General features: G+C 36.7%; 1 protein-coding gene across 6 annotated transcripts in view; it reads left to right on the top strand.

Annotated features, from left to right (window-relative positions):
* Nucleotides 1-26499, top strand: part of LOC150108632 (uncharacterized) — a 516846-nt gene that overhangs the window by 425444 nt on the left and 64903 nt on the right. For all 6 annotated transcript variants that reach the window (XM_090390897.1, XM_090390895.1, XM_090390898.1 and 3 more), the window contains one exon: nucleotides 13361-13447. In XM_090390897.1, coding sequence (XP_090247023.1) covers nucleotides 13361-13447 — 87 coding nt within the window. The remainder of the gene's footprint in view (nucleotides 1-13360; nucleotides 13448-26499) is intronic.

The raw sequence follows: 26499 nt of genomic DNA, 5'->3' as shown, positions 1-26499 counted from the left end.
AAAGAATGAAAACAGAAAGATTACCAAAACAAGCCTTAAAGTACAAGCCATTAGGAAAAAGAAAACCAGGACGTCCTCTTAAACGATTCAACGATGACTTCTAAGGCCGGAACAGGCCACACTAGGCCTAAATCCTTGATACGTATGATGATATATAGATGTGGAAAGGGTTCCCTTCCAGAAACTCGTGATTAACAGACATGATGTGCTGACCTTAAAGGCTTATATACTTAAGCTGTAATTTGTGTAATTGGCATGACTGGTGGTATACCATCAACACAACAAGAAGAAGAGAAGAGATTGAAGGGTAACACTCTCACTATTCTGGAGACCAAACATAACAACATATGCCACTTCAGGCCTCCAATTAGACAGCTGATGATATTTTATCAGGCAGTGAAGGCCTTCTACCACCTAGGTGTGTGTGTGTGTGTGTGTGTGTGTGTGTGTGTGTGTGTGTGTGTGTGTGTGTGTGTGTGTTGGAAGTGTTATGTGAGTAAGTGAATGAATGTGAGAAGTTTCTATGTCAAAAAGCAATGTAGTAAATGCTTCTGAAAATTAATATTGTTCAGATGAATCAGGGAATACAGAAATGAACAAAGGTAAATAAATTATGAATTGACAAAAGTCTTAGGTGGAGAAAGTTACACAAAGGAAGTGATGAAACATGAGGAAAATAGTGAGGGCTGTAATGTGTGAAATGGCATGCTTGTGAGCAATTAATAAGCTAAAGGAGACAATATTGTATGGTGATTCTTTAGAGACACTTGTGACATTAAGATTATAACACGTTTACACAAGAATATTATATTTTAATTTGCCAAATATTTCAGTCTGAAAATAACAGACTATCTTCAGTGGCTACATAGGAACAGTTTTTAACAAGGTGGAATACCAACAATTGATCATTCAAAAGTAGAACGAGTCATGTGATGTTATATCGCTAAGTATTAAAGAGAGGAAAACGGTTTTTAACAGAGTAATGATTAAATTGAAGATATTAATTCACAAATTCATATAATAATCTTAATTTATAAATAACATTAGACTAATGTAGGAATTAAAAGTCTTAATTAAAAAAAAAAATTAATGTGTTATCCTGATTAAACTCCCAAATTTTTGATAAAGATATAAAGTCATTTCGATTCAAGTTAGGGCATTGAAGTAAGGCCTCAGCACTTTCTTTAAATAGACTTTCAAATTTATAGCTGTACCTGTGTAGGAGGAGAGTTTTGGACCAGAAGATGTTGTGGCTTGACTCTATTCAGTGCTGAGCTAATCCAGACTTATCGGATTTGTTGTGCTGAATGCATGATTGATGTTCTTGAATTCTTTTGTCTATAGAGCATCATGTTTATCCAAAGTAGGATAAATTGCAGTTACAAGGAACTTGATACACACCAGGCAGAGACATAGTTGAGCGTTTATCTTTAGAACAGGGGAAATAGGTGGATATTTTGTTAATAGGTATATAAGTGGCTGTTAAATCATATTTCTTCAGAATTCTTGAAATTGGTTCTGAAATCCTGGAAATATTCAACTCCTCATAAATTACAAAAAAGAACTCTCAACTATCAAACATCACATGAAACTAAATGGCTTCTCCGAAAAGAGTACACAACATATGTTCGATTCTTACAATCCTATCCAAAACAGCAAAGATTCAATACGTCGAGTTCCAATTCCTTATATTTCCGGGATTTCAGAACCATCATCATCATCATCAAATTCCTGCCATGTACCCTCAAGGGGTGTACAGGATATGATAGTACTACATGAAAAAAATTACATCATTACTAACTTCCTATCTACAATTTTCCTCCAAATCAGTCTGTTACTTGTCAAGACTCCAACATTATCAGATCTTATATTTCTATTGTCTAAGGCACTTTGTACCATATCAATCCACCTATATCTTGGTCTTCCTCTGGGTCGTTTTGCTACCAACCTGGCAGAGAACACTTGTTTTGCTAATCTTTCTTCGCCCATTCTGTTTAAATGACCATACCACCTGAGATTAGCTCTGCTAACGTATTCCTGGATGCTGACAATGTCAAGTTCTTTCCTAATATCCTCGTTTTTAATATGATATTGCCATTAATGCCATCTGTTCACGCCTATAATCTTTCTCAGGACTCTCATATCTGCGATCTCTAGTCTTTGGTCAAGTGTTTTACTTCTGACCCAGCTCTCAGATCCATAAGTTAAAAGTGGTTTGAACACTGTCTTGTATACAGCTAATTTAGTGTTCCGACTAATTTCTCTCTTATTCCATATGAATTTATTCAATTGACTTCCTACCATACCAGCTTTGCTGATTCTGTTGTCTATTTCTATATTTAATTTAACATCTTCACTAAAAATCGTGCCTAAGTAGCTGAAATGTTTTACTTGTTCCACAGGCTCTCCATTCACAACACAGTTGACATTTTCAATGATTCTGCCTATTTTCATTGTTTTTGTCTTTTTATTGTTGACCTTCATACCATATCTATTACAACAGTTATTCAATTTAGTCAGAGAATCTTGCAGACTTGTAGCCAATTTATTTAGAAGTATAACATCGTCTGTATAAAGCAAAGAGCTGAGATTAACAACTCCAATTTTGATATCATATTTAATATCACTTTCCTTCAATAATGTGATCCATATAGATAATGAATAACTGAGGGGACAATGTACATCCTTGTCTCACACCAGATTTAACATTAAACCATCTTCCTGTACTTCCTTCAATTCTAACTGCTGACTTACAACTCAAATAAAGACTAAGTATTGCTTGATATAATGCTCCATTGACACCATATAATTGTAGCGTATTGAATAGCTTCTCTCTTGGCACCTTGTCATGTGCCTTTTCCAAATTGACAAAACTTAAATACAGATTTCTGTTATATTTCCATGCTTTCTCGACTATTTGTCGTAAAGTGAAGATCTGAATCTGACAGCCTCTATTTGGCCTAAATCCAGCTTGTTCTTCACCAAGCTTTTCTTCCACAATTCTTCTCAACCGTTTCTCAAGTATACTTGCATAGATCTTGCCAGGAACACTCAATAGGGAAATACCTCTGTAATTCTCACATTCAGTTTTATTTCCCTTTTTATATATGGGTACTATGAGAGCTCTACTCCAATCATCAAGAATTTGCCCCTCAGTCCAGGCTTTCTGAACTATGCAGTGCAGCCACTGTAAGACTCTTATACCACCATACTTCAGCATTTCTGGTCGAATATCATCTACTCCTGCTGCCTTTCCATATTTCAAGCCTTTGATGGCTTTTTCTACTTCAAGTATGGGTATGTATTCCAGATTGCATGCCTGGTCAGTGTTTTTTACCACTGTACTGTCATCACTGCTTGTTTCATTTAGCAGTTTTTCAAAGTAATTACTCCATACTTCAAGGATATCTTTTTCTCCTGTTTTCATTTCACCTTTATCATCTCTAACTCCTTTTACAGCACTCTTTCCTCCATTCCTAAGCTTCTTCAACAACCTCCAGAATATTTTGCCACCTTCTTGATATTTATTTTCTATATTCTTACCAAAGTCCACCCATGACTTTTGTTTAGCTAGTTTTACACAGTGTTTAGCATTCTTGCATTTGTCTCTGTACTCTCTAAGAGCACAAGCTGACTTATTTGACAGGAACTTTTGATATGCTTTCTTCTTTTCCTTCACTGCCTCTTTAACTTCCTGTGTCCACCAGGGGGTTCTGATTTTTTTATCCTTGCAGACAACCTCATCACATGCCTCTCTGGCAGAATCAATCAATGTTTTCTTCAGACTTTGCCACTGAATCTCCAAGGTTTGATTCCTGTTCTCAAACTCTTTCATTTTTTCTTCAATAATCTTTGTGTATTTTGGTCTACAGTTCACATCTGAGAGCTGCTCAACTTTTATTCGCTTTAAAACTTTCTTACATGTTATTCTTTTTAATATGAAAAAATTCAATTTTATCCTTCTCAAGACTAAATAGTGATCACTTCCAATTTCAAATCCTCTGTACACTCTGGTGTCCTGCACCAGGGAGAAAACATCACTAACAACAATAACATAGTCAATGAGACTTTTCTTATTCCTAGCCTCTTCTCTCCATGTGAATTTGTGCACATTTTTATGTTGGAACATTGTGTTAGTAATAACCAGTTCATGTCCTGAGCAGAAATCCAACAGATATTTGCCATTATTATTAGCTTTGCTCTTTTCTCCAAATTTTCCCAAAATATTTTTGTATGTCTGACAATCATTTCCTACTCTGCTATTTAGATCCCCAACAAGGACCAACTTTTCCTTTTTCATTGTGTCAGTTGCTTTTTCTAAAGCCTCAAAATATTCCTCCACTTCTACCTTAGTAGAACCTTCTGTGGGACCATAGGCACAAATAAGTCTCATTGTCCAGTTCCCCATTCTCATATTTGCCCACATTACTCTACTTGAGACTGACTGCCATTCAAGAAGATTAGCCTCATATTTTGTGTTTAATACTATGGCTACTCCTTTTTTTCCTTGATTGTCATTGTCTGAATATAACATTTTGTATTTATTGCTCAGAAAGATCTCACCAGTTTTTGTCTTTTTAGTTTCAGTCACCCCTATTATGTTGATCTGGTACTTTATCTAATTCCTCAGCTAGCTCCATTTCTTTGCCATTCAGGCTTCTTATGTTGATAGTACTGATCTTTAACTCTGGTGATGTTGAGTTGGGGTTTGTTTTCAGATTTGTTCCAGTAGCTGACTTTTCGCTGTTCGCCCTGGTTCCCTGGCAAAAACAACGAGGGCCTTGTTTAAATGGGCGACGCCCCAGCCGGCATGAAATTTTGTCATGTCGTACCATCATTTTTTATTTTGGTTTAACCAATAAGAATACAATTTGGTCGGCTAAATCCCAAATTGCCAGCCCATCCTCATTCGTTCAGTATCCAAATAGATACCCAACAGGGTGCACCACGAGAAGGTGAGGATTGGACATTAGGTCAGAAGCCCTGGTCGGTTCTCCGCATTCCTTTAAAGGCTGTGTGGAGATGTCCTCTCAGTTATACAGCTTTGACCCTTAAGCTCCCCGGATTTCAGAACCAATTTCAAGAATTCTAAAAAAATATGATTTAACAGCCACTTATTAACAAAATATCCACCTATTTCCCCTCTTCTAAAAATAAATGCTCAACTATGTCTCTGCCTGGTGTGTATCAGGTTCCTTATAACTGCAATCTATCCTACTTTGGACAAACAGGATGCTCTATAGAATAAAGAATTCAAGAACATCAATCATACATTCAGCACAACAAATCCAATAAGTCTGGATTAGCTCAGCACGGAATAGAGTCAAGTCATCCTCTGGTCCAAAATTCTCCTCCTACATGGGTGCCACTATAAATTTGAGTGTCTATTTAAAGAAAGTGCTGAGGTCTTACTTTAACGCCTTAACTTGAATCGAAATGACTGTATATCTTTATCAAAAATTTGGGAAAGTTTAATCAGGATAACACATTATTTTTTTTATTATTATTTGTTAATTAAGACTTTTAATTCCTACATTAGTCTAATGTTATTTATAAATTAAGATTATTATATGAATTTGTGAATTAATATCTTCAATTTAATCATTACTCTGTTAAAAACCGTTTTCCTCTCTTTAATACTTAGCGATATAACATCACGTGACTCGTTCTACTTTTGAATGATCAATTGTTGGTATTCCACCTTGTTGAAAACTTTTCCTATGTAGCCACTGAAGATAGTCTGTTTTTATGTTATATAAACACTGAAGATAGTGTTTATATGTTATAATATTGTATGGTGATTCCACAAATACAGGCATGTTGTCTGTGATATACAAGAGTGGCTTCTTAACTTTTCAGTTAATAACACAGATTCAGATCTAAGATATTTTTATAAAATAAGTTAACTTGAGAGATCAAGTGAGAGACAAAGAAAATTCAAATTTAATATATTTATTTGCAAATAAATAATATTAGTATAAATTTATGGTATTGCATGGTTGTAACAATGTATGTAAATTGTTTGTTATAAGTACTATATACAAATCTGCATTATAAATAAATCTTATCTAAAAAAGGAAAGGGCCCACAGACTTAACATCAGAATATCTATTTTCTGGTCTTCATGATCCTAGGATTTGATGAGAACAAACAAAGGCAGTTAACTTCGAACTTATCAAGCACAGTTCTCTCAGCAGTGGCTAGTAATATATAATTTACTCATTCCTGTTCTTCTTTGAAAACAGAAAATTAATTTGTTCATACCTTTTCTTGAGAAAAATAACATTTTTCCTTTCATGTCTCCTTTAACATATCAGTTCCATTTTCTATTTCTTTAGAACACAATGATAATTTAAAGTTTCCTTTCATCTTCTGGAAACTTTTTCCTTATCCTTGAGAACAAAAAGTTCATCACTTTTGAGTTTACATCATTTAACTAGAATAAGTCTTGCTGCTTAAATATATCGAAAGGAACTGTGTTACTTTGGGCAAAATTATAATAATTCTTCTTATCACTTTTATTTATGCTCCAACTTAGCTTCCTTTAAAAGAAATTCATCCATTAATTTTGGGATAAATGTTTGTTTCCCTCACAATGCTCTTTTCCACCTTTTTGGCTTAAGAAATGTAATATATTTCTCCCCTAAACTTCCAACTTTCAGGACATATTCTGTTCTAATCAGCACAATAGCTGTTCTGTTTTTCTTTCTTTCTCACTATATCAACTTCCTGTTAAGAAATACAAACTTCACACAAGTGCACTACTGCCTGACGTTGCAAATAAGTGGTGAAAATTAAAATAAAATCACTGCTGATTGTTGTAAACAAGACTACAGTTCTTTAGTAAAAACTTCATCAAAAATTTCAATATTTCTTCTCTCAAGTTTAAGTTACCGAAATATAACTAAATTGAAGGTGAAAACTTTTTTTACTAATAAATATCGCAATTAAACAGTTCATGACTATACAGAGATTTGCTTTATAAACATTACTAAAGAAATTTCTAATTACAAGAAATAATGATAATCATTGTACATTTAGTAAATATTTACATATATAAAACTAAAAGTTATCCTTTTCATTTTATTTATTTATTCAAAATTGGCTATTGCTAAAAATTAAAAAAAATTGTAACCTAATCTTATATTGCTAAATCGAAGATATCCTATAAGCATGTTTGATGAATGCATGACATATCATGCTTTCCTTGCAAAGATATCAATGATGCCAATTTTCAAAAAAGGGTAAATAGACAATAATTTTGGCCACAACAAATGATTTAAAAGGTGAAAAATGTGTAATGTGAGAGGATATGAAAAAGTTTCTAGAAAACGTGAAAAGAAGAGTAAGAAAGTTTATAATTCTCTTGCAGTGTTATGATAGGGGTGAATTGAAAGGCCCATGATGGCAAATATTTTTTCACATAATTAACTCATATCATAACTACTTATGAATCAGTGCACATAGGAGTACGTTGAAGGAGCCTCCTCGTAGATTGTGTTATATACAAAAGCGATCACAATCAGGTGTGCCCTGGGCAACGTTGAAACTCAACTTTGGCTAATCCTTCAGCTACCGGAACACTCATGCGAACTATAAATCAGCCTTCTTCAAGGCTAGCTTTTAAGGCAACTTCAATAAATATTGAAGGACTGTCATCCGAAAAGGATGTTTTATTAGCAGACATGTGTGATACATGCAAATGTGATGTTTTAGTTATCCAGGAGACACATCGAGGGGGTAGACCAAAAATTCATGGCATGAAATTAGTAGCTGGGAGATCACACAAGCAATACGGTAGTGTTATATTTGCTAAACCAGACTTGGATATTAAATCTATACATGGCATCCCATAATAATATAGAAATATTAACCATCGAGATCAAGTCCTGCACAATCACATCAGTATATAAGCCACCTAATGAAGATTTCGTCTTCGAAAAACCTGCCAACTTTAATGCCCAGAAGGTTAAAATAATACTCAGAGACTTTTGTCAGAGTTTAACATGGGGCTACAAAATGACTGACAGGAATGGTGCTGAGCTGGAAAATTGGGCTCAGAGAGAAGGACTGAAGCTGATCCACGATCCCAAGTTAAGACCATCATTCAATAGTGGAAGGTGGAGATGGGTTATATCCAGATAACATCCTTATCAGTGAACAAGTAGCCGTGCAAGTGACGAAGATAGTAGAAGAGCCGATACCAAGAACCCAGCACAGACCTGTTACTTGTGAAGTCAGAGCCGTTATCAATCCAGAGATAGTACCTTTCAAGCGACGGTATAATTTTAAAAAAAGCAAGATGGGATGGATTTGCAAAGGAACTCGATCAGACAGTAAACACTCTTGAAGCAGGTCCAAGTAACTATGAAGAGTTCGTGAATACCATCAAAATAGTATCTCGGCGGCACATACCACGAGGGTGCAGAACTCAATATATCTCTGGGATTAATGAAGACCAGATGGAACAACTAAAAGAATATAAAATCAGATATGACAAGGATCCTTTCGCTGTAGACACAATTGAGGCAGGCGAAAAACTGATGGACAAACTCACGTATGGTAGAAAGAAGAGATGGATGAAGCTACTGCAAGATTTAGATATGAAACAGAACAGCAGATGAGCATGCAAACTGGTGAAGAATTTAAGCAACGATCCAACTAAAACTCCAGTTTATGTAACAGAGGTCACGCCAAACCAGATCGCTTACCAGCTATTATTGAATGGCAGGACAGACTAGAAGATACTGAAAACCAATCTTATGCACATTAAAGAAGCTGAGACTAATTCATTAGCCTCTCCGTTCTCCGAAGAGGAACTAAGAAAAGCTATATGTCACCTGAAAGAGAATAGGGCTGCTGGCCTGGACACCATTCAGACAGAACACATAAAGCGTTTCGGTCCGGTAACTATCCAATGGCTGGTGAAATTGATGAATAGGTGTGTAGAATCTCTTCAGTTGCCCAAATTATGGAGGAAAGCTCAAGTGGTAGCTTTACTTAAACCAGGAAAGGAACCTACAGAGTCTAAGAATTTTTGCCCTGTTTCTCTCCTCTGCCGCTTGTATAAAGTTTTTGAATGCCTGATTCTGGAAAGAATAGCTTCAAACATTGACGAGAAACTTATACCCGAGCAAGCCGGTTTCCATCCCGGAAAGTCCTGCTGTGGCCAAATTCTGAATCTCACGCAGCACATTGAAGATAGTTACGAGAAGAAGCTTGTGACTGGAGCAGCTTTTATTGATCTTTCAGCAGCATATGACACTGTTAATCACAAGAAACTGTTGGTCAAGCTGTACCAAATAACGAAAGATTTTCACCTCATGAATGTAGTTAAGACCATGCTCCAGAATCGACGATTCTGTGTAACTTTGCAAGGAAAGAAGAGCATATGGAGAAATCAGAAGAATGGTTTCCCTCAAGGCAGCTATTGGCCCCGATGCTCTATGATATTTATACTAACGATTAGCCAACCCACCCACAAGTGAGGAGGTTTATCTATGCCGATGACACAGCTATATGCAGTCAAGCAAGGGGTGTTGAAGAAGTTGAGAATAGGTTGACAGAAGCCTTAGAAATACTCTTCAATTACAATGAGACCAATTGCCTGAAGCCTAACCCAAACAAGACTCAGGTATGCGCTTTCCATCTGCACAACAGGGAAGCAAAACGCCAGTTAAACATTGTCTGGAGAGGAAAACACCTCGAACACTGCAGCAATCCCAAATATCTTGGAGTTAAGCTGGATCGTACCTTGTCATATAAGGTGCCAGGAACTAAAAGGAAAAATCTATGCAAATAACATCATAAAAAAAAACGACTGGCACGACGTGGGGAGCTCAACCAGAGGTACTTCGCTCGACGGCTTTGGTATTGTGTTTTGCTGCAGGGGAGTATGCTGCCCCAGTGTGGGAGGCATCTGCCCATGCGGAACACGTGGATGTGGCTTTAAATGATACCATTAGGATCATAACCGGATGCCTAAGGCCAACCCCGGTCAACAAGCTGTATCCCTTAGCAGGCATAGTGCCACCAGGCATAAGATGTCAAGGGGCCGGTGAGATGGAGAAAAAAAAGCAGATGACGGATGAAAGACAACCAATGTACGGCCATATCATCACGGCTTCTCGACTCAAATCGAGGCATAGTTTTATGCAAAGAACTAAACCATTGATCCATAAACCTGAGGAGCGACGCCTTGTTCTATGGAGGGAATCGGTTCAACTTCAAGAAGTCCCCATAATTAAGGAAGAGTTAACCAGGGGATATCACCTACCTATAGCACCTGGAGGACGCTGAACCGTCCTAGAGTGGGAGTGTCCAGATGCAGAACAGCTGTGACTGCGGAGATGTCCAAACTGATGAACATCTTTTATGTTGCCCAGATCTAATCGGTGTGCTCCATGGATGACATTCTGACGGCCAATGACAAGGCGATACAAGCTGCTGTTTTTTGGATGGAGAGGATATGATTGGTGTTCTGGACTCGGAAAGTAACTAAGTAATGCACATAGGTAGTAGGAATAGTGTGCAGCTTTTAGATGTTTGGAATGAATCAGATGGATAAATGGACTTGTATATGCCTGATAGATTACACCTAAATAGATTTGTAATTAATGCCTGGAGAAAGAATGGAAAGAAAGAAAAAAAAGAGTGTCAAGTTTGCGTTTGCTATGATGAAGTATAATAGTTTTATTCCATCCGATCCTGTGCAAGGTATCCAAGACAGGATCAGCTAGACATGACTGAGCATAATTGTTGTGGAAAATCTATTTTTTTATTTCATCTAGGCAGATATTAGCAGATCTCCCGATTTGACCATAATATGATAAGTTGCCTAGATCTAATCGGTGAACAAGGAACCTTGTAAAACATTTGGGACATAGAGGGGAAGGAAGTGGATCTGTAGGAGAATAGGTAGTAGGAATAGTGTGTAAGAAGTAGTAGATATACCTTCAGATGAGGATTTCTTTAAAGTTCTGGCTATTTTTTCTGAAGTGTCTCCCAAATAGAGAGGAAAGTAATGACATTCCTGTTGTCTGTATGTTGTGAGAGGGATGTGAGGATCAACTTATTTGTTGATCTTTTGGCACTGTAACCATTGGACAAAGAAGGTTTGGCAAATAAAGATAAGTTAAACTGTAAGGGAAGCCTGGGTAGATCAGATGTTGGAGGCTCTGTTGACAAGGGTTTTGATGACACCATATTGTTGAGAAGAGGAATGATGAGAAAATTTATGTATGTATCTCTCTCTGGGAAGATTTTCCTGTAAACTGAGAATGAAAGGGTGCCATTGGATAGATGTGATTAGAGTATCTAAAAAAGGCAGGCTATTGTTATTTTCTTTTTCTAAAGTGAACTTGATTCTGGGGTGCTGGCTGTTGAGGTGGAGGAGAAAAGTCTCATTTGTCTGAGCCATGTAGCCAATACATGAATACATAGAAAACACATCATTAATATATCTTAGCCAGATAAATGCTTTAAGAATGGCAGTATCAATTGCAAGTTTTTCAAAATGTTCCATGTAAAAATTGTCCAGAGGAGGGAGAACTCATGGAAATACCTTCTATCTATTTTAAATAAGGTGTCTTTCCAAGCGAAATAACCAGTGTGGATGCAAAATTGAAGAGATCAGTAATGTCTTGAGGGGAGAAACATTTTTCAAATTTAAAGAGTCAGATTTTTTAAATTTAAAGCATCAGAAAAGTGGGTATTTGTAAATAAGGAGGTGACATTATAATTTAATTTCATGGTGATTTTATTATTTAAACAATAATGAAATCACCATGATTTCATTATTGTTTAAAACTAAATTTTGGATTAAAGATCTGAAATGTGTGGAATTTTTTATATAAGATGAAATGTCGCCAGTAAGTGGAATTTTGTGATGAACACAAAAAAATACATCTGCTGTCACAGCTGTGGTCATTCAGGACTAGCTAACCATGCCTTGGATATCTTGCACAGGATCAGAAGGAATAAAACTATTATGCTTGATCACGACAAATACAAACTTGAGAGAACTCTTTTTAGAATCAGTAGCAGATTTAAAAAAAAACCTATTTAATCTTAATAAATAAGTTGTGTAAACTTCTGGAGATTTGGGAAACTAATTCTTAGGCCTCCTGCCAACAGCTAAGGCTAGCCAATAGCATCCATAGAATACCATAGGACTTTAGATTTTAAATAGTCTAATTTCTTCTGCTTGTTGTTTTGTGTGTGTTATTACAATTATATATTGTGCCAGTAATGGTTGGTATGGACCTCCTATGATGAGTCATTGGACTTCATGGAGATGCCTATATAATAATATTATAAAATAGAAGAGTGCCTCTGTAACTTAGTATCACAATTGCACTTTGGTTGAAAGATATGTGTTCTAATCCCATCTAGCATGCAAAGAACTTTTATAGCTTTTCTTTTTAAGATGGGTTAGTTGCTCTCATATGGAGGTGGGAGTTTTTTTTTTTATCCATCTTAGAAACTCAGGCTTTTTTCATCTTGCAAAACAGGCAAACCAGCCACAAAGTACAAGCATTTAACAAACATGATATGCTGCCCTTATAGCATCCGTTACTTGAGTGATTATTCCAAACATCAACAAAAAGAAAATAAAATTGAATGCAAAAATTTTAGAGGAATTTCCTTAGTGTGTTTCAGGAAAGATTAATCCAAGCAAACTTAAGAAACCTTATGAAAAATTGTTGCAGGAAAATTCGTAAAGAACAAGCTGGATTTAAGCTGCATGAGTTGCCAAGACCAGATATTTATCTCATGGCAATAGGATAATAAGGAATTTTGTTTAAGCTTTCTGGATCTCAGAAAAGTATGCAGTGATGTATCAATAAGAAAAGTATTTCAGAAACTACATCTATGATATGTAAATGAAGCATGATAAATGGTCATACAGAGATTATTCTTTACTTCCAAATCATCAGTTATAATTGAAGGAAGATAGTTGTACAATAAGATCATTTGATGTTCAGTTGGTGGGAATAAAGGCTGTATGCTGTTTCCATTATTATATAGAGTGTGTGTGTGAACTGCATTATTACAGAAAGTGATATTGAACCTAATATTCAAATAGGAGATGTTGAGCTTAGGTCTTTATTCTACATCTCCTGCAAGCCTTCAAGAGTTTTCAGCCAAATGAAATAATTGTTGTAATAAATTTGGTATAAAAATGCAAGCCATGAAAGTAGATAGGAAAAAACAGAAAATGTCAACTACAGTCAGTATTGTAGAACATGTAAACATTAGTTTAGGACAATTTTTATTAAATATAGCAAACTAAATATAGTGATTTACATTTATTGGTTTATGTTGTTAGATTTAGTGTTGTTCTATTTTATCATTTCAGAATTCCCAGCAAACACTTCTTTTAAGGGTCCAGTCACAGGGGCCACAGACTAATGCAGTAGCTCTTCCAAATGTTATTCAAATACAGGTAAAATATTCAATTCCCTCACCCCCCCTCAAAAAAAAAAGGAGACATTAAGTGTTTAGGTATTACTTTTTTGTAAGTTAAGTTTTATATCTTATCCTCTAAAAGATACACAAAGATTTTAAAAACTGTCATCAAAAAGATTAAGAAAGGGCTTTAAAAATAGTGTAAAAAATTGTCACCATTTATCTATAGACGGAAATGCATAGTTATTTCCTCTTCATTGTATTATATATAACCTTGTATTCCACTTGCTGGCCTAGTTGTTCAAATGGATATCATCTTCATTTTTCAAGCTCTTCAGGCTGAGTTCAAATCACATTCTGGCATGCACACACACACACACACACACACACACACACACACACACACACACACACACACACACACACACACACACACACACACACTAGGGGGCACTCTGGCACCCCCCCCCCCCTGAGTTCCGGGCTGGTAAGCCGGAGACTAAAAACATTTCAAGTTTCGGCTTATCTTTTTTATATATATATATATATATATATATTGTATGCATGCCATCTTGCAAAACAGCTATACATGCCATATATATATTATGTTTTTAGTTGATATATTATTATTATTATGAATGCTTCTCCAAGATATCATTGAGGGTGGGTCTATTTAGACACTTATACTTAAATACCTATCCTATCTTTCCTTGAATACATTTACTGAAGATGGAGGGCTCATGACATCTAATGGCAGCCCATTCCACATGCTCACTACATGCGCCATGAGAAGAAAAGAACCTGGACCTCACGTTTTCTAACAATATCTGTAATCAGCTTCTATGGATGATGCTGTGTTCTATTTCCACCATCCATAAGTTGCAAAATCTCACTTGTGTATTTATTCTAAGAATCCCTTGCTAACTTCTGTTTCTGTCATACCTCCTTTCCTTGTTTATTCTTCAAACCATATTTCCTCAGTATTCACAATTCTATGGCCCAGTTATCTTGGCTGTTTGCTGCTATGCACTTATATGATCCAGGTGATCATATAAGTGCATAGTAATCCAGATGTGGCTTTATCAAATCCATGTTGTAGGAGAATAACTTCCTTATTCCTACAAGTTACTGTTCTTTTTAACAGGACTGTTATCCAATGCAATGACTTTAACTACCTAAGCAACTCTTAAATTTAACTCGCTATCCGCAATTACCGCACACGCACGCATGTCTCTAGCTTCATTGACTAATTCCATCAAATTTCCATTAATATAATACTCTACTTGTAATGTCCTCCATCTAAAATCCATCACCTTATACTTGGAAACATTGAATTGGCATCTGTTGTCACTGATATAACTAATTTGTTCAAATCAACCTGCAGGTATTCTGTGTCAGCTACATTCCTTTTCACTCTCCATAACTTACTATTATTAGCAAGTAACTGGACCTCACATTCAAAACTTTCCCTAATGTCATTAATCATCATCAAATTCCTGACATGTACCCTCAAGGGGTGTACAGGATATGATAGTACTACATGAAAAATTTACATCATTACTAACTTCCTATCTACAATTTTCCTCCAGATCAGTCTGTTACTTGTCAAGACACCAATATTATCAGATCTTATATTTCTGTCGTCTAAGGCATTTTGTACCGTATCAATCCACCTATATCTTGGTCTTACTCTGGGTCATTTTGCTGCCAACCTGCCAGAGAACACTTGTTTTGCCAATCTTTCTTCGCCCATTCTGTTTAAATGACCATACCACCTGAGATTAGCTCTGCTAACGTATTCCTGGATGCTGACAATGTCAAGTTCTTTCCTAATATCCTCGTTTTTAATATGATATTGCCATTAATGCCATCTGTTCACGCCTCTAATCTTTATCAGGATTCTCATATCTGTGATCTCTAGTCTTTGGTCAAGTGTTTTACTTCTGACCCAGTTCTCAGATACATAAGTTAAAACTGGTTTGAACACTGTCATGTATACAGCTAATTTAGTGTTCTGACTAATTTCTCTCTTATTCCATATGAATTTATTCAATTGACTTCCTACTATACCAGCTTTATTGATTCTGTTGTCTATTTCCATATTTAATTTACCATCTACACTAAAAATCGTGCCTAAGTAGCTGAAATGTTACACTTGTTCCACAGGCTGTCCATTCACAACACAGTTGACATTTTCAATGATTCTGCCTATTTTCATTGTCTTTGTCTTTTTATTGCTGAACTTCATACCATATCTATTACAACAGCTACTCAATTTAGTCAGAGAATCCTGCAGACTTGTAGCGATTTATTTAGAAGTATAACATCATGCGCATAAAGCAAAGAGCTGACATTAACATCTCCAATTTTGATATCATGTCTAATACCACTTTCCTTCATAATGTGATCCATATAGATAATGAATAACAGAGGAGATAATGTACATCCTTGTCTCACACCAGATTTAACATTAAACCATCTTCCTGTACATCCTTCAATTCTAACTGCCGACTTACAACTCAAATACAGACTAAGTATTGCTTGATATAATGCCCCATTGACACCATATAACTGTAGCGTATTGAATAGCTTCTCTCTTGGCACCTTATCATATGCCTTTTCCAGATCGACAAAAGTTAAATACAGATCTTTGTTATATTCCCATGCTTTCTACACTACTTGTCGTAAAGTGAAGATCTGATCCTGACAGCCTCTATTTGACCCGAATCCAGCTTGTTCTTCACCAAGCTTTCCTTCCACAATTCTTCTCAACCGTTTCTCAAGTATACTTGCATAGATCTTGCCAGGAACACTTAGTAGGGAAATACCTCTGTAATTCTCACATTCAGTTTTATTTCCCTTTTTATATATGGGCACTATTAGAGCTCTACTCCAATCATCGGGAATTTGTCCCTCTGTCCAGGCTTTCTGAACTATGCAGTGCAGCCACTGTAAGACTTTTATACTGTTGGTACGTCCTTCTTGGTTCTGTGGTTCGCCATCTTGTTGTAATGTTGTTCTTAATAAAATCAATTAATTGCTGGTTGATTACTAATCAAAATGTAGGGAAATTTATATTTATACTGCGCCACCCTATATTTAGATTAGTCTATGTAAAATAGTAGAATCAATCTTCAATTAACTTAGCAGTCTCCTTATTCATACAGGCCGAATTTCATATTTTTCACTTAAGGCTCCCGCAAGGTTTGAACTTTTTATGAACGGTGCAATGAAAAAAAACAGGCACACACAATATTGAAATCAATAAAACCAAACATTTAATACAAGGTTATATGACAAGTAATAAATTTAACTCCGAAAATAAGATATTACAATTAACTTAGTTCTTCAGGTCAAAACATTCATATTAAATTAGACTTGAAATCTTCAAATACAAAATTCACAATTCTCTCAATAACAAAGATTGTTCACGCTGATCAATACTACAGAATTTCTTGCTAAATAAATTTGCTGGTATCACTCAGTTACACTCTATATTTAACACTTAGCAAGCACTTATAACATTATTAAACGCGGCAGTTATTGCTTCAAGGGGAATTACTTTCAACTTCTAACCTTGGCTAAATTCAGTGAAACACCACAGTAAATGTTAGGATATTCGAGATGGAGCTATCACTTAAACCTTCACACTGAAATAAAATAAAATAGGACTGTTCTTACTGGGATTAATCCTTAGCACATCAGATTCAATGTGAGCACATTTCAAACTATATTCACTTGTTACTTCGATGGAACACTATTCAAAAGAATTCTTCAAGGAGATAACTGAATTATTATTATCGCGCTACACAATTCTTGACGGGCTTACTATAGGGCAGAATAATTATTCCATGTTTACTACTGTATAACAAATTGAGCTTTGTACAATCCTTCTTTAAAGCGATATAGGAATACGTAGTAATTCTAAAACTTAGTGGATTTATTCTGAATCTTCTATTAATCTTCTGGTCTTTTAGTTATCTCATTATGGCACTAAATTCCTATTACTGCCACTGCTGACTTTACTCTCAGCTGTCTATAAGATTTCTGCTCATCTCCGTACACTTCTGAATGCTACTCCCTTGAATTCCCTGCCCTTCAGTCTCCTTGTTTACTTTTACCTCTCCTTATATGCCTTCCTTCTTCCCGCCTAAAACTTGTTCACTCCGTCCAACTCATTAATTTCTCTTCTCCCAATTATCGAAGCTCACGATCTACGCTCGCGCATTCTATTTTATTTCTATCTCCATGGCAACGATCAAAACAGAACGTAAGCATTAGCGTTACATAAGGTTATACCTTTACACTGATTAATGTAAAATAATAATAAAAATATTATAGTTACTTAATTTCTCTTTCATTTCATTTACAAATAATAATAATAAAATATATGTTACAGTTTATATAAGGCACATAAAAGTTACATACATAGAATTCCTCATAATATTATTGAAGGAATAAAGTAATAAGATAAATGTTATTTACTACAGAGAGCTTTCAGTAGTATAATATACATTAAAATTATATAATTAAATAATAAAAAATTCAAGGATAATACATGAATAATAAATCTTAAGCAAGGAACTAACAAATAATATTTAAACAAGTCTTGCTTAGTATATGGTAGATTATGTTAAATGTGAATAAAGAATAAAAACATACAAAACAATTTCGTTCACAGTTTAACAATACCACCATACTTCAGCATTTCTGGTCGAATATCATCTATTCCTGCTGCCTTTCCACATTTCAAGCCTTTGATGGCTTTTTCTACTTCATGTATGGATATGTATTCCTGACTGTATGCCTGTTGAGTGTTTATTACCACTGTGCTATCAATGCGTGTTTCATTTAGCAATTTTTGAAGTAATTACTCAATACTTCAAGGATATCTTTTTCTCCTGTTTTCATGTCACCTTTATCATCTCTAACTACTTTTACAGCACTCTTTCCTCTATTCCTAAACTTCAACAACCTCCAGAATATTTTGCCACCTTCTTGATATTTATTTTCGATGTTCTTGAAAGTCCACCCATGACTTATTTTTAGCTAGTTTTACACAGTGTTTCGCTCTCTTACATTTGTCTCTGTATTCTCTTAAGAGCACAAGCTGACTTATTTGCCAGGAACCTTTGATATGCTTTCTTCTTTTCCTTCACCATGGAGTCCTGATTTTTCTATCCTTGAACCTCACCACATGCCTCTCTGGCTGAATCAATCAGGTTTTTCTTCAAGGCTTGCCACTGGATCTCCGAGGTTTGGTTCCTGTTCTCAAACTCTTTCATTTTTTCTTCAATAATCTTTGTGTATGTTAGTCTACAGTTCACATCTGAGAGCTGCTCAACTTTTATTCGCTTTAAAACTTTCTTACGTGTTATCTTTTCAATATGAAATTCAATTTTATCCTGCTCAAGACTAAATAGTAATTGCTTCCAATTTCAAATCCTCTGTACACTCTGGTGTCCTGCACCAGGGAGAAAACATCACTATCAAGAATAACATAGTCAATGAGACTTTTCTTATTCCTTGCCTCTTCTCTCCATGTGAATTTGTGCACATTTTTATGTTGGAACATTTTGTTAATAATAACCAGTCTATGTCCTGAGCAGAAATCCAACAGGTATTTGCCGTTATTATTAGCTTTGCTCTTTTCTGCAAATTTTCCCAAAATATTTTTGTATGTCTGACAATCATTTCCTACTCTGCTATTCAGATCCCCAACAAGGACCAACTTTTCCTTTTTCATTCTGTCAGTTGCTTTTTCTAAAGCATAAAAAAATTCCTCCACTTCTACCTTGGTAGACCCTTCTGTGAGACCATAGGCACAAATAAGTCTCATTGTCCAGTTCCCCATTCTCATATTTGCCCACATCACTCTACTTGAGACTGCTTGCCATTCAAGAAGATTAGCCTCGTATTTTTTGTTGAATATTATGGCTACTCCTTCTTTTCCTTGATTGTCATTGCCTGAGTATAGCATTTTGTATTTATTGCTCTGAAAGATCTCACCAGTTTTTGTCTTTTTTGTTTCGGTCATCCCTATTATGTCGATCTGGTACTTATCTAATTCCTCAGCTAGCTCAATTTCTTTGCCATTCAAGCTTCTTATGTTGATAGTATCGATCTTTAACTCTGGTGATGTTGAGTTGGGAGTGTCCTCTGATACACATTCTGGTCACCCTTCTCATCATTATTATTATTATTTTGGGCGACTCCAGGGAGTCCTTAGACTCATAGGGGGAGGCCTAAACATCATGTCCACACAACTATATGACATTCTCACAGTATCTATCATACCTTGCCTTGAACTCGCTCACCGTCATAGCACCCACAACAGAATCTGGTAGCTTATTCCACTCATTTACCACTCTAAAAGTAAAGAACCCAGCTCTAACACCCCTGCTAACCACGCTTTTGCCCAGCTTCCATGGGTGTCCCCTATTTCTCCCACCACCAGTCCTGATCTCAAAAATATCCTCTGAATTAATCCTATAGATTCCCTTTAGCAATTTGAATGTCTCAATCATATCTCCTCTTTTCCGCCTATCAACTAGTTTCTGCAACCCACAAATCTTCAACCTGTTCCCATATGGTTCATTCCATAGACCTGTTATCATCTTAGTCACTCGGCTCTGGATCCTCCCCACCTCCTCCCCATCAAGAAGGAACCGAGGTGACCAAATCTGGGTACAATAGTCGAGATGAGGTCTTATCAAGGCTCGGTACAGAGGTACAATAACTTGCTTGTCTCTGCTCATCAAGGTATTTTTCAACAACCAAGTGAGTTGATGAGCTGATTTAGCTACTTTTGCAATGTGCCCCCTAAACATCATCTACCCATTCACCAACACTTCCAAGTCCCTGGCCTCATCAATCTCCTGGAGTACAGTTCCACCAATGTGGTATACTGCTGCCAATCTTTTCACCCCAAAATGCACAACCTTACATTTTGTCACATTAAATTGACATCCATTCTCCTTAGCCCAGAACTCCAATCTATCCAAGTCATCCTGCAAGATTTTGACATCTTCTGCATTCACTATCGCCAAACCGAACTTTGCATCATCAGCGAACAAACGAACTGTTCCACTTAGATCCTTCCCTATATCGTTAATGAGCAGATTAAACGGCAGTGGTCCAAGAACAGAACCCTGCGGCACACCACTAGTCACGGGCCGTCTTTAGGACTCTACTCCTGAATAAACTACTCTCTGATATCTCTCCATCAACCACCCACCTATCCATCTCACCAACCCTATATCAATTCCCATATGTTGTAGTTTACTGATTAGAATTCCATGTGGTATCCTGTCAAACGCCTTTGCCAGGTATAGCAGTATCACTGTAAACCCATTACCCTTATCCAGTTCAGCCGTCACCTTGTTATAAAACTTGAGCAAGTTACCGAGGCATGATCTACCCTTCACAAAGCCATGCTGTCCCCTGTACAGTATCTCATTTTCATCAATCCATTCCTGTATTTTTCCCTTGACTACTTTCTCCAAGACCTTGACAACGACTCCTGATATGCTGATCGGTCAGTAATTTGCAAACGTAGTCTTGGATCCTCCTTTATGCAGTGAAACTATTTTCCCCTCTTTCGACACCTTTGGGACTAAACCAGACCCGAGACTCAGATTAAGCAACATGGTCAAGGGCACTGATAATTTCTTAGCCGCTTCACGCAAGACCCGTGCCGGTATACCATCCAATCCCACAGATGTATTCACATTAAGGTTCTGTAATAGACTATTCACCTCCACTTCATTCATCGCAATTCCCGTATAAACTAATGGTTCCTTCATTTTTTCAATGTCACCACCTGGATGATATACTTTTGCAAGGTGCGCACTCCGTAACTCCACTATATCGACTAATTCAGTGAACTCCTTACCATTGTCATTCCTTAAAATCATTTTGCCATGGACAGTTTTTTTCTTGCTTGCAGCATATTGAAAGAACTGTTTGGGATTCTCTTTAGCTTGCATAGCTAGTTTCCTTTCATAATCCGCTTTTGGTTTTTTTACCGCACTCGTTACCCTTCTGGCTTGCACTTTATACTGTTCGTTTGCCTGCAGGTCACCTTTCTCTTTAAATTCCCTCCACTGTTATTTCTTTTTTTGCAACTCAAGCTTAATGGTGTTATTCATCCATTTAACCCCTACTTGATTTACTATTCGGACTCTAGGTATACAGTCTGCCATAACCGTCTACAAATGCTCCTTGACCACTTCCCATGCACAATCGACGTCAAGCCCTTGCAGTTGTACATGCCATGGCACTGATCCACGCAATCTCCTAAGCTTGTCATACTTGCCAGCACGGTAATTCCACATATATCCTGTCTTAATCGAAAATTCCACACCCTTAAGCACCTACCTCAAGACCTTTTGATCACTCTCACCAATAGGTGGCAATATGGTCATATTCATTACAGTCACTTCTGAGATGCTAATACCAGGTCAAGCACTCTCACACCCCTAGTATTTTCAATTACATGCTGTCTCAGATAGTTATTCGTTAATATTTGAATAAAATCAATTTCCTTCCTCACGTGTGTCCTCTCCTCCTTCCAATCAATGTTACCATAGTTGAAATCCCTCATAATAGTTACCCTCCTTCCACTCATTTCATCAATTTGTTTGTGCATACTATCTCCACCATCTATTCCATCACCTGGTCTATAGCAGCACCCAACTGTATATTTTATTCTGCCGGTCTCAATCTCACACCAAATAGCCTCAAATGAGCTCCTTTCACTATCCTGTGATACAACTTCAATTCTCCTTGGCTGCAGTTCATCAGCTATCATCAGTAACACCCCTCCCCCCATTTTATTCTCTCTGTCCCTCCTAAACACACTATAACCTACACATTTTATCCCACTAACTATATCATCTTCCCTCAGCCATGTTTCAGTAATGCCAATACCTGTAGCCAGGAAGAGCAAATCGAGGCCAAAAATTCTTCCTTCTTGTTCCTAATACTCCTGGCATTATTATACATAAAATGCAGTGATCCCTTTGTCCTGCCCCTATCTTGATGCGTTATTCTAAATGTCCCATTCCCAATTTTTGCTCTTAGTGCTAGCTCAGATACATTATATACATTCTTACACTCAATTGTCTCACTGATGTCTGCATATCCACTCCCCCCCCCTCCTTGGTAGTTCTTGTTTCCCTGGTTCTGCACATCCATTTTCACTTCATTCAGCAACACTTTTTCCAGTCTCTGCACACCAAGTCCATTCAGATGCAGGCCATCCATCTTGTATAAATCCTTTCGCCCATCAAATTCATTCCACACCGTCTGCATAACCTGCGCGTAATGTTTAGAAGGAGGGCCATAATGCGATTATGGCCCTCCTTCTAAACTCCTCTCTGTCATACCGTGGCAACAGACTCACCATTCTAACTCTGTCACTCTTTTCTTTCACTAGCTTTAACAATACTTTCAAGTCCTCTCTCATAAAAAATTTATCTCCTTTCAATTCATTCGTACCCGCCACAACTATCAGTTCTTTCACCCTCTGTTTTTGCGCTCTAATACTCTCACTTACATCCTTAAATTTTGCACCCGGTAAGTATTGTTTATGCATACTATCTCCACCATCTATTCCATCACCTGGTCTATAGCAGCACCCAACTATATATTTTATTCTGCCAGTCTCAATCTCATTATCTCAACACCACAATACATCACTCTCTTGTATCTGACAGTTAACCATTCCTCAGTGTATGTCTCAAGTTCATTTTGCAAACCCATCCTTTTGTGTTTGCAATACAAACTCAAAGGGATCAATAAATTGCTTGATCTGTGAGATTAAATCAGCATTTCCTGATCTCAGACCCTGTTTGTAATTTTGTTGACAACAGTACACTCCACTATTCATTTGTGGAGTGTAGTGCTCAGGAACTTGAAACTCCAATATTTTTCATAACCAATGTCTTAAACATTCTTCAGTGGAGTTGACAACTTCTCATCAGCTTCATTGCTACCATTCATAATAACAATGAATGGTATTAAAAACGCCAGAAGAATAGAATAATTTATCGAGTTATTAATATTTCACTGTATGTCAACAAATTTTCAGAGTAGAAAGCACAATTACAGTTGAGGTAAGACACACAGCACTTAAATTATTACAAAAACAATCATAAGGTGCAAAATTGTTCATTATTATTGTGCCAACCTTGAACCATTTCTAGTACAAACACACATCACACCGTAGCCTCTTTAGCCTTCAGAAAAGTGTAATTTTCCACTCATTACACTTTTCACTTCACCTACACAACTGCAAATCCTATACTGAACTCAATCTTAGAATACTATTCTTGCATACACAAGAGGCTGTTAGGCTTATAGCAAATAAATGCCATTATGTGGGTTGGGATCAAGAGTAAAGTAATAAAAGTAATCTGTTGATATTCCTCTTAAAGAGTTATTGGTTGTATTGGGCAAGGAAGACTTTTCCACAGAACTAAGGTAGCTGGTTTGGTGAGTTTAGTAGTTCAACTGCAAAGGGATGTTGGGTAACTGTTACTATAGGTTTAGCAGAAATGAAGACATAATAGATGCTGGTTCTCCTGAACAATGCCCATGGAAATATCTGCAGAAGAGACATTGCAGAAACTGACCATCTATGAAACAAAGTCATTAACAAAGTCATTTTCAGAGAGGTTTTAGGTGCAGTGCCCCAGACAAGGAAGTGGGTGGGTGAAATAACAGAGCCTTTGGGGAACACCAGCATTAATAGGAAAATCTGAAGTAAGAACAACACCTTCCATTACAGGTAGTGAATAACCTGAGAGAAAAACTGGTAATCCAGTTATAAGGGAGGGAAGTAAACCATAAGTCTACCTCCTTTCTTTTGTAACCTCCCTCCTCTAACCAGATTTGTAACTGAATTGTCTTAGAAATGTCAAGTGCAACAGCACAGCTTTCTCCAAACCTCTCTGTGGAGAGTCCAGAGGTAGATGATGATGTAAGTCACTGTGGATCTTAATTGGCAAAATCCATGTTGGTGGTCACTAAAGTAATTGACAGTTCTGTAGATGTTGAAGAGTTGACTATTTATGACCTTCTCCATTATTTTAGACAACACACAGGTGAGAGAAGTAGATTGATTGTTTGACGGTAGACCCATTACTTTTTTTTTGGAATTAGTTTTATATGGGACTCACTTTCATACTGTAGGGCAGATGCCAGCATAATTTAGTGTATAGATGATAAAGAACAGGTGTTAGTTAAGGAGCACATTACTTTAGCATATTTGATGGGGTTCCATCAGGACCAGAAGCCTTTTTAGTATCTACATTTTTCAAGATTTTTCTTCTATGTTTTTCTGGTAGAAGAGCACAGGGGGCATATAATGCAATGTTCCAGGTGAAGGAGATGATTTGCATTAGTCATCTCTGGAATTGGATGAGAAGAATGATGTCAGGAGATAATCTTTATCTTTAGGTGATATTGCAATACTATCATTTGAGTGGTAAAGATTTGGAAGCACGATGGACAAAAGTCAAATATCTTTCATCTGCATGAAACAGCTTTTGAGAAGGAAAAGAAGATATGCCACTTACACAGGTGGCAAGTTTTCTACATCTAACACTTTCAAAGTAACTACTTCATTAACAAAGTCAGCTTTGTTAATGAAGTAGTTTTACTGTTGCAAGCTTCAGTATAGGCTGTGAATGAAGCCAAATTTTTTGTTTTGGCCACTTAGGATTCATTTCACATGTATTTAAGGCCACTTATAAGTTATTTTCTTGGACTGTCCAGGCTCACTTTTTGGAAAACAGTGACTTGGATCTAGGATTGAAATTTTGGGAGGAATGAAGGTCTTCATTTCAACATGGATAACTTCTGTAACAAGAGCCTTTCATTAGATATGAAACTTGAATGAGATTGTAATCTGAATTACCAAGAAGAGCAATCACCTCAGCAGTGTACTTAGAAAGAGAACTGGTCCAGAGTGTTGTGTGAGTGGAAACATTGTCAGGAATTCTAGTTGGGTAATTAATGATTTGATTTAGTCATCAGCAAATACTTCTATTTCTCTTCCAGCTTGATCAGTGAGGTTGGATAAAGGGAGCAAGTTAGAATTGTGGACATTAAAGTCGCCAAGAAAGATGATTTTACCATTAGGGAATTTGGATTGCAGGAAATCATTCTTTAAGGTTATAAATCAGGGAGGTCAGAATGATATTCAGAATTGGGGGAATGTTAGGGACAACAGATGAATGATACATAGTGAAACATGAAAATTTTAAGCCAGAGAGGTCAAAAAGGGACAGAGTCAAGATTGAGTATTCTCTGGTAAGGAATATCAGATTGCGCAAAAGCTCAAATACCATCTTAGTGGTGGAGAAAATCCTACGGAGTGTAGTTAAGATGAGTGTTGGTTGTGGCAGATATTTCAGGTTCAATCAAAAACAAGAATAGGTTTGGATATTTGCAGGTGATGGTGCACATCATTTGGTGTTTATACCACAAGTGTTGGTGATGTGAATATGGAACAATTTTTTATACTTTTTTTTTATTTATTATATATATTTTTTTCTTTTGGGAATTTTTTCGGTAAGGTCTGTTTTTTTTTTTTTTTAATTTTAACTGCATTGACATGATTTAGATTTACTGTCATATCAATATTCCAAAGAAAAGAGCAGGGAAACATACTGTGGGAGGAAATCCTCTCTTAGACATATCACCCATACAGAGAGCATCAGGTCTCCATGCTGTAACATGGCCTTGTCCGTACCTCTTGCATACCATTACATGAATTCCTCTGCTTGACCTGGCAGTGAGATTATGCACTGATTGATCAAGAAGTCTCCTAAATGTGTTACTATCTGGTTTGTTCCTGTACATGCCTGGCAGGCAGCCAACCAGCCTTCAAAACTGTTTTTCTGCTGTACTCTCGAAAATGGGCACAGTTCTGAATCTCCACAGTATTCTTGACTTGCCTTTGATGGTATCATTCACACAACTTGTTGAAAAATAAAGAGGAGAGGATGGAAACCAGAACACGTGTGCTGGGAACCATCCATGTCGACACCCACTCTAGGCCCCCCCCCCCCCAGTAAGCAA

The sequence above is a fragment of the Typopeltis vanoorti genome, chromosome 3 (genome assembly GCF_054136105.1).
Source record: "Typopeltis vanoorti isolate ZY-2024b chromosome 3, IOZ_Tvanoo_1.0, whole genome shotgun sequence".
NCBI classification, from domain to species: domain Eukaryota; kingdom Metazoa; phylum Arthropoda; class Arachnida; order Uropygi; family Thelyphonidae; genus Typopeltis; species Typopeltis vanoorti.
The sequence above is the reverse complement of the archived record's forward strand: the minus strand, read 5'-3'. Positions and strand labels throughout refer to the sequence as shown.